Source organism: Dermacentor andersoni, chromosome 3 (assembly GCF_023375885.2).
Source record: "Dermacentor andersoni chromosome 3, qqDerAnde1_hic_scaffold, whole genome shotgun sequence".
NCBI lineage: Eukaryota > Metazoa > Arthropoda > Arachnida > Ixodida > Ixodidae > Dermacentor > Dermacentor andersoni.
In genome coordinates, this window is record NC_092816.1 from 27,645,302 (window position 1) to 27,657,551 (window position 12,250).

The 12,250-nt window shown below is 48.5% G+C and overlaps 1 protein-coding gene across 13 annotated transcripts in view; it reads right to left on the minus strand.

Moving 5' to 3' along the window:
* The window catches only part of LOC126518504 (uncharacterized), a 212,639-nt gene that overhangs the window by 34,036 nt on the left and 166,353 nt on the right, over nucleotides 1-12,250 (minus strand). For 12 of the 13 annotated variants that reach the window (XM_072287101.1, XM_072287100.1, XM_072287106.1 and 9 more), the window contains exon 4: nucleotides 240-379. In XM_072287101.1, coding sequence (XP_072143202.1) covers nucleotides 240-314 — 75 coding nt within the window. In that variant the 5' untranslated portion in view covers nucleotides 315-379. Of the gene's footprint in view, nucleotides 1-239; nucleotides 380-1,642; nucleotides 3,919-12,250 lie in introns of those variants that run through there. The other variant, XM_072287099.1, reaches the window with a different exon arrangement.

Below are 12,250 nucleotides of genomic sequence, written 5' to 3' on the forward strand. Positions count from 1 at the left end.
ATCTGCCATTCATAACCAGCACAATGTAACAATTCTATCTTGCTGACATCATTCCCACCTTATCGTACACCTTTCTGCGTTGTTGTCAGAGTCAGGTGATTACGCAAGCAAGGCGCTGCTCGAACCATTGATGAAGTGCAAAAATGAATCAAATTGAAATAGAATAGTAACATTAGTCAAGCCTCAGCAGTTTCATTATTTTCAGGTTTTATGTATTGTTATTTCAGCACGAGACCAACCTGCTGGGCATTCATGGGTGAGCTTACGGCAGGCGGTGGTGCGGGCGGTGGCATGGCAGTCTGCGTGGAAACCATGATCCCGTTGGGTGCAGCAGGCCTGCCTCCTCTTCACTAATTCACCGCTACCATCTTCACACGTTCTGTTGGGCAGCCGAAAAGAGAGGAAACTACGCATTATTAACAATGACCAGGATTTAAAAAAATTAAATTATGGGGTTTTACGTGCCAAAACCACTTTCTGATTATAAGGCACGCCGTAGTGGAGAACTCCGGAAGTGTCGACCACCTGGGGTTCTTTAACATGCACCTAAATCTAAGTACACCAGTAAACCGCATTTCGCCCCCATCGAAATACGGCCACCGTGGCCGGGATTCGATCCCGCGACCTCTGATGCTATATGTAAAAGAACTATTCATTAAACCATCTGCTAACACAGAACTCTCGTGACCTTGATAAAGGCCCCACAAGCAATCTATAGTTCGTGAGTATTCCTCAAGTCCCATGTAGCTAATAATAAAGTTGTCACACAGCATGGCCAAACCCTGCGTGTTAAATAGGCATGTTAAATTTTGATCCTCCAGTCTACCACAAAGCAAAGCATGTGCTGGATTGTTGTTGTGAATTCAACACTGATCTTTAAAAAAATGAAGTTTTCCCAGCTTTGCTTTCCTTTACTATTCAGTAACGCACAATTTATAGAAGTGTTTACACTTCGTAAAATACATGCTGTGAAGGGTGGAAGATGAGGCAAATATGTTCAGCTAATGCTCAAGGTTAAGAATGGCAAGTGATGGGGACGAGTGCCAACTTCGTGCATTTTGTGTCGTGCCATTCCTAGCCTTGAACTATGTACGAAGTAGCCCAGCAGAGAGTTTTAATCAACTAATGTTGCCAAGCTTTTGGCTTCACCCGAGATGCTACAGAAACGTGCTCACATCAAACAACCAACGAGCCAAACTGAAACTTGCCAATGAATGCTCACTAAAAAATGACAATGCCGCATCGCACTGTTGGTTGTCAGCGCAACAAAGTGCCAAAAAAACAAAGATAAAAAAGTCACGAGAAACATGCCTGGCAAAAGACTGCGGAGGACAGCGCTCGTGCACTGTGGAACAGCTGTGCTTGCACTCACGCACCAAAAAAGCGCGTGGTCAAAATAATAAGAAGGAAATGCTCATCCGCGCCAATCCGCACTCGCGACAGCCAGCATCGATCGACGGACCAACAACCAATCGCTTCCTCGTCGCCATACTGGCGCCTGGCGCGACACAGCACGGTAGCTATTTGGCGACTTCGTTTGCCAGCACCGTCCCTTTATTTCGGCTGGTGCCGGGGCCCGTACGTAGGCGACTCATCGCCATGCTGACACCGCGACGTCGCATTCGTAAATGTCAGTACTTGCCGCGGCGACGTGGTCACGCGGCTCGAACTTCGTCGATGGTCGGTAGGTAGTTCACGCAGCCTGCGATCCTCGGCTCGGGCGGGCGGCGCGCGTGGTTCTTCTTCCCATAGTTCGTCGGCGACGCAAAACAGCAAAATAAAAAGAAAGCAGAGCTCCGACAGCGCTCGCTCATTCCTCGTCCCAAGTGGAAAAAAATACAAGCAAGCCGCGCGGTGTTCGATTCGTCGTGCAAGCCAAGCAACGCCGAGAAGAGGGGAAAAGAATGAGGCGGGAGGCAAGGGGGGGAGGCAACCTATGTGGAAACGCCAGGCTACCCGGCTGTACGCCGTGCCGCTCGGATGAAGTAGGTAGGGTCACATGAAGAAGGAGAGAAGGAAAGATAAGCCTGAAGAGGGAGTGGGGAGGAAAGAAGGGCTAGACAAAGAGCGCAGACGCGCACCACCTCCTCTACGCGTAGCGCCGCAAATTAAAGAGAGCCCCATGCCGCCCCGAGCGAGCCACGTCGGCCGAGCGGGGTGGGAGCGAATGGATTTTTCGCTCCGCCCACAACTGCGGCGGAGAGGAGGTTGAGCCCAATAGCAAAGCGGCCTCCTTTGTACACTTTTATTTTTCTGTTCGCATCGCTGCTCTTTCTCCCTTTGTATATATTTTTGTTACCTTCGCCCTCCAACTTTGCCTGCAGCAGTCTTTTCTTCCACCACCCTCTCCACCGCGGTCCCTCTCTGCTCAAACTTTCATCTATCTATCCACCAATCCATCTTTCTTTCCTCCTCCGCCTCTGAGTTTATCTCCAGCTCTTTCGTCTTACTCTTTCTCCCTCTCTTTCCTCTTTTTTTCTTTCTTCTTTGTCGCAAAAGCACCCTGCGCTTCCCGTGCTTGGATTGGCTTCGCTTCATCCGCTTCTTCTGGCTTCGCGCAGCGCCCAGCACAAACACCGCCATCTGGCAGCGCTAAATTTTTTCCTTTCCAAGCCCCTTCCGCTCATCGCGCGTTCCTTTCCTTATATATATTTTTTTCTTTACATTTTGTTTAATTATTTTATTCCGGCAAAAAATTATGTGCGTTTCTTTGCCGCCTCCCAACCCCCACTGCGAGGGGCTGCATGGAGTTCGATATTTATGTCTCTCTTTCCTATCATTCGTCGCATCTTTACGTTGTTCTTCGCCGAAATTCGTGCGGGATTTAACGGCCTGCTAATGACGTTAATGACTCCGGCAGAACCCGGCATCTGGTTTGCAGAGCTATCTGCATACATGATGGGCCCGCATTGGTGATGCCCTCTTCAATTCTGGACTTTTCTTTCGTTTTTCTGTTTGCGGTTTGTTCCTCGCCAGAGCCCTCGTCGCACTATTTTCGACAACGATCGGGCTACTCAACCGCGTACAATTTCTTGACATTTCCTTATTTAATTGTTGATGAGGCTGTGGATATTCGAGACCGGAAACTTATAACGATGCCGTCGGCAGCTACGGCGGTTGGGACATTAAGAACGAATTTAGCGATGGCTGCGTACGATAGCCGACACCTCCGGCACATCGGTTCGACGATAAACGGGAAGGCTGAGACGTCGATCTTACGTAAAGAAAGCGAGTACAGCAGAGCCGCGACAAGTACGGCAAGAAATAGGCTGGAAGACGAGGTGAAAAAGCTAACTTGACTGCTCCAAGATAGATGGCGCTAGGCTAGTTTCCGGAGGGCAAATATTTCAAACGCGTACTGATAGATGGAGGCACCGCCACTACGAGTATTACCATTACCGTGGATTCCGCGCACAGAGGTCCGCTTGGAAACACCGTGGAATTATTTTCTCTTTTTTTTTTTTCGAGATTCCGTGTTTCAAAAATCTCACGTGCTGATTAGGCAGTGCTCACAAACTCGCTCTCCCCAGTGCGCATCACTGTGCTGCATTGACAAAAAGATTGTAGCGCAGGTTTGCCGATGCTATCGGCGAAAATGTTGGAAGATATCTGCAGAGGCGCAGCAAACAAACGGCATTTCCGGTTAGTGCGTTTTCAATCATTACTTTTCAGTTTTGCCGATTCCTGGACCTTTCAATACATTCAACTTCGAAGCTTAAGTAGGATTTTGGCAGGTCACTGATATGAATCGAATGAATGATATGTACACAAACGTGTACACAGTCGTTGGCGCTAGTGTGTTTAGTGAAGTGAGCTACCCCAAGTCATTACAGTTTAAAAGCACACGATAAGCACGAACAGGACATAAGACATGGGAAACGCTGGCGCGAAAGTGCGAACTGCCTTGTCGCACGTGCGGCTTCGAGCCTGTGTTTGTGGTACGAGCGAATGGTAAATGGGCATACCTGAAGTCTGGAGGATATCGGCGTACATACATATCGGATGCCGGCGTACATACCATTCTGGCGTCTCGCCAGAATGGTATGGAACCGTTTGAACAGCGCAACTGTAGCTTTCATTATCTCCGATAAGAAGCAAATACGCCTGTTAATCCTTGTGTCGTAAGAGGACAGCTGCAGCAGGACCAGTAGAGCTATAAACGGCGGGCCGGTGGTAGCATTGATAAATACGAGAGGTTATAATAAAGGTACACTAAACAGCAACGCTAAATATGTTTACATGTGCAGTCTTTGGAAACTTCATTTCTATTCATCAGGCGTAAATAGGTTGATTAGTACTGGAGGAAATGAACACCAAACTTTATTTTCTACACATTTCGTGCCGTAACCTCGACAACGGTACAGCAGTGTGATATCACGGATTTCAAACATATTCTCGTATTTGGGACTGTTTGGCATAATTTCTTTTAATCTGAAAAATTTGCTAGGTTCGCTTCTTTTGAAATGAATGTACTACTCCTTGTACCGGTAAACAATTAACTAGACCAGTGAGGACGCTGTCGAAATCCATGATGTGACGGGTGTGGGAATTTATTTACTTTCGGACGGCGTCACCAAGCATCTTTAGATTACAAATATTACGAAGTAAGTGCCTTACGAAGCCTCCTGTCACGGTAACGGGAGTGGTTTTGCTGTTGCAAAACAGTAATTTACGAGTACATTTCAATATTAATTTCTAGTTTGTCTTGGCAGCTCATACGCACAAGCCACACACATCCGGGAAATAGAGTGTGGATTCACATTTTTTTTTTATTCCTCACATCTACTGTCGATTATTTGGCGTCGTCATTATTCTCTCTCTGATTATCATTATCAGCAGGCATCAAATCATAGGACTCGTCCTTGCACGTAAACGGTTTTGCAAAAAGATCTATAGGTACATCTCGTTCATCAGTACGTAATAACCAAGGCTCGGCGTAGTCCGCGGTATTCCTGTTCTCAAAAGAGGCATGCCTTCTACCTATGCCAAATTATATTGAGGGTACCGACAGTAACAACCGAATAATTTGAGGCACTGTGAAACCAGGTTTTATTCTATATTTTCACTTACGATTACGCACTTACATTTTAAGATATGCGGAAGGATGACCGCGATAGTGTACCAACAAACAAATACAAAACTTCCAAAGGCGTAAGCACACATGCATAGTCACCGAGGAAGCACCATACAAACACATCAGCAAACGCATATAGTCGTCGCGAATGTTACAATGGCGTCCATAGGACGATGACCGCCCTACTTTCAGCACTACGAAGTTCGCAGCGCAGAGTAAACTGCACCAGCAGACTGAAATCTTCAGCAGTGGTGGCTATGAATGCAGTAAACAGTTATTCATCATCCTGTCAGTTCACTCCTTCTTTTGTCCTAGTTCTTGTCGCAACCTAAAGTAGCTATGAACCACTCCAACTTGACCGGCTTTCATATCCTTTTCCGCAATAAAATCAGCTTCTCGTGATTCAGAGGACTAATTGCGTTTACTGAGCCTCGCGAAACCGTCCAGAGCCGTCGTTCCCCACGTGTGGTCAGGATTTCGCGCAAGTCGTGGTATCATCCGGTGCCTCTTTAGTTTTAGTCCAAGCTGTTTGTATCCTACGATAGCGCACCAACCCGTAGCCTGAAAGCATGTCAGGCGTTTAAAAGCGCGGCTACGAGAGATAACGGGTAAAAAATACGATGCAAAGAAGAAAACCCCCTCAAACGCTCCTAATCCGCCTCCGCCACCAAATGGTCGATCTGCGAGGTATCCATCCCATGGTAAAAGAAAAGAACGCACGGAATGTTCGTTCAAGGAACGTCTGAATAATGCAACGAAAAACGAAAGCAATCAAAGGAGAGCTTGATATTGTCCAAAAGCAACGAAAAAGAAAAGAGAAAGAACAGCCACGATGCCACCGAGTGCCAAGCCCCCGAAACTATGCAGCACGGCATTTCGCGCCCGCCTGCGCGGCGCGTACGCTCACGCGGTCCCGCCCGTTCGTTGCCAAGGTCCGCGGCTTATCATTAGAGCGTGCGGGGCGCGCGCTCTCGGAAAAAAGCCTGCATTATGCAGAGGGACGGGTAGCACGCGTGCTCAGCGCGACGCAGCCATGCGATACAGACGGACAGGGGGGGGGGGGGGAGAGGCAAGTAAGAAAGAAAGAAAAACAAAACGTCTAATACAGACGAGATAGGATGGGGGGAGTACGAAACGTGTCAGGCGCGCAGCGAGCGGCGGCCAGCCGTCCCACCGGCGGCTTCTGGCCTACCGCTCGGCGCGTGACGTCACGCGTCGGGACCCACCCCTCATTGGCCGGTGGGGAGCGGCGCAGGCCTTCGTTAGTTGGCTTCGTGCCCTGGGGCGTCCTTCGGCCGCGCGACTCGCCTTCCAATAATCAACGTCATTTCCAAAAGGAAAGAGAGCGATGGGAGAAACAAGCCGCCACTGGAGGGGGTCCGCAACAGCGTGTACTGGGAAACGACGAAACGAGAGAAAAAAGAAATCAAGAAACGACGACCCCCACGCAGTCCCATGTACAAGCCAGAGGAGGCCGCGCGGAACCGCAACCAAACGATGCGAGCGCTGCGAAAAGAAAACAAAATGACCCGGTGACGAAGGAGCGAGCGCTGAGTGGGGGACGCACGAAAGAGGAGGGGGGGGACGGGAGCGACGAGGAGGCAGCGGGAAGGGAGAGGCAGAATCACATATCGGAAAGGCAGAGAGGCGCCGTAAACTAAATGAGGAAAAACCGAAATTAAGAGGGCGAGCCGGTGGAAGCGAGGGTGAGCTGAGAAGCCTCGAGCGGTCGATAGCGGAGTTAAAAAAGAAAAGAAAGGCAACGGAGGCGTTTTCTTATTTCTATCGTCAATGCCCTCGCCTACCCCGCGCTCTCCGTCCGTTAATCTTCAATCTTCTTTCGTTGCCGGACCGAAAAAAAATATTAGAAAAAAGAACGAAGTTATCTCTCTCAAAAAATAAAATACACAGCGGAGCCCCCTTACACTTCCGTTTCTCACACGTGCGTCGTCTGCATCCTTGTTCGTCTGCTCGATCGGAGAAGGCGCGCCGCGCTCCTCCTCCTCTGACGAGCGCACCCACGTGCTCGCGGCGTGGTGGGGTGTGCAACCGGCGTCCTCGATATGAGGTAACGATCGTTATTTATTCCGCCATCGGACGACGATGCCCGCTGGGAGGGGCTTGCTATGAAACGAGCACGGTCGTCCTTCTCTTCGCTTTTCTTCGAGACAGCACAATTTTCTTTTGCTCGCTCGCCCAGGTGGAAGCTTCGTCTTATCGCAGCCCGCGCCGTTCAACCGCACTCCTCCCTCTCTCAGCCTCCTCTCTTGTCAATCTTCCCCGCGTGTCGCCGCAGGCAGCGGGGACATCTCGTCCTCCTGTCTCTAATTATTGCTTTCGTCATTATCCCGGGGCCGCCGTATCGGACATTTGCGGCGAGTGCGACGGAAGCGCGTACGGGAAGGCGAGCGAGCGGACGTTGTTCAAGGGATCGTCAGCCGACTTATACCGCGGACGTCCCGGGAAGGAAGCATAAACAGAGATATATCGGCTGCGGAAGGACGTGGCTGTCTTGAAAGATATAGGCAACGAACACGTAAATGTAGAAAAAATGGAAACACACAGGGAACGTAGCCAACTGTGTGTAGGAAACGTGTCTGCTAATGAAAGATTTATGCGTCGACGTTTGTCTGCTGTTAATGAGTGACCTTACTACCGGCGAAGCTATAGTATACTTTGATGGAGGCCCGAAATTTTCATTGTACAGTCACCGCCGGCCTTGCGTACGCAGTCACACGTGTAGCAGTCCACGAAGATATATATATATATATATATATAAGCAAACAAACGCGGGTTTCCCAATGCTGCGTCTGCGGTGGCATTTTACAACATTAGACTCGCAAACATTTAATCGTGAAGCTACAGAAGGAACAATCGAAGGTTTCAGGTTTATCACCATCATCATCAGCCTGTTTATGTCCACTGCAGGGCGAAGGCCTTTGCCTGCGATCTCCAATTACCCTTGTCTTGCGCCTGCAAATCCAACTTGCGCCTGCAAATTTCCTAATTTCATCACCCCACTTAGTTTTCAGGTTTCTGTCGACCGCAAATGTCGTGCACTGGCGGTATAGTATTATTTCATTGTATTACATTAAAGGCCCCAATAAATGGAGCGTTAGATAAGGGGTGGCAAGAATAAATATACGTAGTCACAATAACAGGAAGTTTTTTTCTACATTTTCGACGAACTTCGACGGGCACATAATGACAGCAACGTCGTTAGGAAGGCCGTTCCAGTCTGCAGCTGTGCGAGGAAAAAAAAAAAGAATTCGAAAACGTGAATGTGCGTGAGCGTGGACGGGCAACCTGTAGTTGATGGCTGGTGCGCTGAGATATGGGCGTAGGGGGAAGGATATAAGGTGCGATGTGCATAGGGCTATGAAAGAGTTTGTGAAATATAGATAGGCTGACAATGCGACGACGGAGCGATAAGGGAGGTAATGCGGATGCAGTTTTTAAGGAGGAAACGCTGATCTCAAAGAATATGACGAGTGGAAGAAACGAGCGGCGCGATTTTGTACAGATTCAAGATCATTAATTAGGTAATTTTGATGAGGATTCCAAATAGACGATGCAAATTCTAGTTTTGACCTGACAAATGATTTGCAGGCTAATAATTTTACTTGTTGAGGAGCATGATGTAGATGGCGTTTCAGAAATCCTAACGTTCTGCTCGCGGATGATATTAGGTTAGTAAAACGAGAATTCCAGGAAAGATCGCTCGAAAGTGTTACTCCTAAATACTTGTACGAATGAACTAGTTCCGCCGGACTTGGATATTGCGGCACTGCTGTTGCATGCCATCAAATGAAGGTTACGACTATTCGTGAAATAAGAAAAGAAATGTCAACAGTTTCTCATACATAACTGTCGTTTTAAGGCAGAATATTTTTATCAGTCTATACGTCCATAGCCTTAAACGACTTCAAGAGAATACTGCAATTTGATATTTAGCAAATTTGCCGCATTAGACTCGCCATCGCAACTAATAGAAGCTAATCACATACAGCGCTATTAGAAGTGCTAAAGCAAATCTTTAGGCTAGAATTTATGTACTAATTTTACAGTATTAAAGATGCATCGCTATACTAATGACCTTTAGCTATAGTGCATGGGAACTTCACCCTACATCACCTACAAAACACACTAATGCCATATTTTGCAGGTGCTGAGTTGTTTTACTATACTTTTTTCCCCAAGGACGATACGTGAATGATATTGTTGTGAACCACAAACTGTCAGATTACGAAACATTATCGTGGTTACATTGCTGCTGTTCGTCTTGCTGTGTATCGCTGTTGTATTTTCCTCTACACTGCCCACCCTGCTTGGACCTCATTAGTTCGTTCTATCGAATAAATATCGCACTCTTATTTGTCAGAGTTTGGTCAACTAACAATCCACGGTCACTTGCACACGGTGGGCGCTGTACGAAAAGCACAACTGCTGAGAGCTGTGCACTTACTAGGAAGGTTTACCAGGCTCGGAACTAATTTGCCACCGACGGATCATTGTAGCGGTTGCACCGTTTCACTGCAGTGACGGGTTGTTTGACCAACGCCCGTTACCCACAGCGAGTGCTCAGCTGCTCACTGTGAACAAGACCCTCATAGGTAGGAGTACTCTGCATATTATACACGCCTTAATTGCCTTAATTAAGTTGGATTTCTGGCTTTTGCTGTAACTTGAACAGACTGTGCGACACGTCATGAAACGCATGATTTCGGGGAAAAGGATGCTGCTTTATGAAGGCGCACTCAAATGCAGAAATAATTCCATGGTAAGCAAATCGCCAAGTACGAGTAAATACGATTGATATTTAAGGCTAATGAACAGGTATACTATGTCAAGTCTTGCTGTAAACTATTAAACACAAGTGACGTCGTAAAGAATTGTACGAAATACAAACCATGCATATCATGAGAAGCCAACAAACAAAGACACCAAGGAAAACATAGGGGAAATTACTTGTGCTTACAAACTGAATCAAAGAAATGATAAATTAACGGCAATGAAAGTGGATGAAAAAACAACGTGCCGTGCATAGGCGTTCAAGCGACCGTCTTTGATCATGGCATTGAGGCGACAACGCTGAAAATACTTCCGAGCGCACCAAGGGAGTACAGCAAAATTATCACACAAGATATGAATATGAAGACTTTAGGGTAACTAGTTTACAGCGATTACTACAGAAAATTCTAACTTCGCTTCAAAGTGCCGTTAGAATGGTCAGCTGCGGTGGATGTGCTTGCACGACTTTCGTACACGTTTGCGACAGCAAGGGAAAAGTAAAAGGTGCGCACTGCCCAAATCAGGCGCTCACAAGACCTTGTTGTTCCCTTAATGACAACAGAGATCTCTGCGACAAGCACCCCATCGACAGCCAGCACTCCAGATAGCAGCAGCACGTGGGCCGCCGTATCGGGGGAGAGCTTCGCATATATCCGGAGCTACGCAGAACTGGCCGAACCATTGGTCCACGCGGCAGCAAAGATAGACGTGGCGATAGGCTGGTTCCCACAGTACAGGCAGAAGATCAGTCAGTAAACCATTGAGAGGAGCAGTCAGCCGTTACAAACTGCGCCGACAAACATCACGCACTCAATCGCGAGCGCCGGCTCACCCGCGAACTCCACACGCGGCACGAGCGGACGGCAATGTGAACTACGTGGCTTTTGCGCATGCGCGACCTTGGGCGAAACCACTTCGCTCCCAGGGGGGACGGTGAGCGCGTTTATGAACAGACGGCGACTGCGTTGTTGCGCATGCGCGACCTTGGGTGAAACCATTCCGCTCTTCGAGGGAAGTGGGGCTCTGTAGCATGCGAAGAACATTGGAAGGCAGCGAAAGAGAGAAAGAGGCGAACAAGCAGGGAATGCCAAGGGCGTTGTCCGCATTTTGTGCACTTCTGAGAGCTCGCTGCCGCAGGGCCGATGCTTCCTCTGCCGCTTTCGCCGGCGGGGCGTGCGTTGCCGTCGTCCCAACCCTGGGTGTGTCGCGAGTCCAAGGTACAACCCGATATCGAGGCGGCGGGGAGAGTGAGGATAGAGATATGGGGGGGCAGGGTGCCCGCGCGAGCGGGCGGGCTTGCTTGATTGCAGTCAAATTACGGCCTAGCCTCGAGAAGACGGCCGACCGAGAGCCCCCCTCTCTCTTGGTTTGTTTTGCTTTTACGTCCCCCCAGAGCTAGGCCGGAACGCGCACTGACGCCGTCAAAATGTTTTGGCGCGTGCGATGTGCCGTGCGGAGAAAGGCGGCAACGGCGCCGCCACCCAAACACGGATCCAACGACGCAGGGCGCCAGATAATCGACGTGAACTACTTTCGTTTACTTTCATTTCTTCCGTTTGTTTTGCGGCAGCTGAAGAAAGCTGTCGTGATGAGCGTCACTCTCCCAGTGAGCAGTGTTGCAACTCTCGAAAAACGACTGCCACGTGCGTCACACTCCTCAAAGTGCAGCTGTTTTTTTGTGTCAAAACACTGGCTAATACATGTAGCACTATGTAACATATGTAACCATCGCATGTAACCCTATGCAATGTTCTGGTCACGGAAACAGCATATAGAGAAATAGAAGTGGTTCCTGCTTGATGAGAAGGGGAACAAGCAAGAGGGAAGACACTGTGGCGAACCCAGGGGGTGGCGTACCGGGTGCGCGCCCTTCCCCAGCCCACGCCCCCTGAAACAAATTTCTGGCTACGCCACTGAAGACACGCCTACTTGCAGACGCTGAGCGCGCAACAATGGTGCATATGCAGCTAAACAAAGTTTTTAAAAGGAATATCCGCATATGTTTTCGAATTCGTAAACATCTGCCACGTGATCCTCGCACGCAAATAAATGACGCTTAGCAAGTACGAAGGTTCGGAAATACTTTTAATTTCATTCGAGGCTAAAGTTGGTCTTATTTAATTCTCTATAATATTAATTTAAGAGTGGTCTGCGATGAGCTGCGTCATCGACATTATCACGACGTCGTGACACGGGACAACATTTACTCACTTTGAGTAGCGACACTACTAGGTGTGAAGACATAATTAAGTTATTGTAATAATTATAAGCAAGAGTGCCGCACGTATTTCTTCTGGCTGCACTTGCGTTTGGCAGCCGCAGCAACCGCAGGAAGTGAGCTAGCCAGTGTAACATGACGTCATGGCGCATCCACTCTGTGAGTAC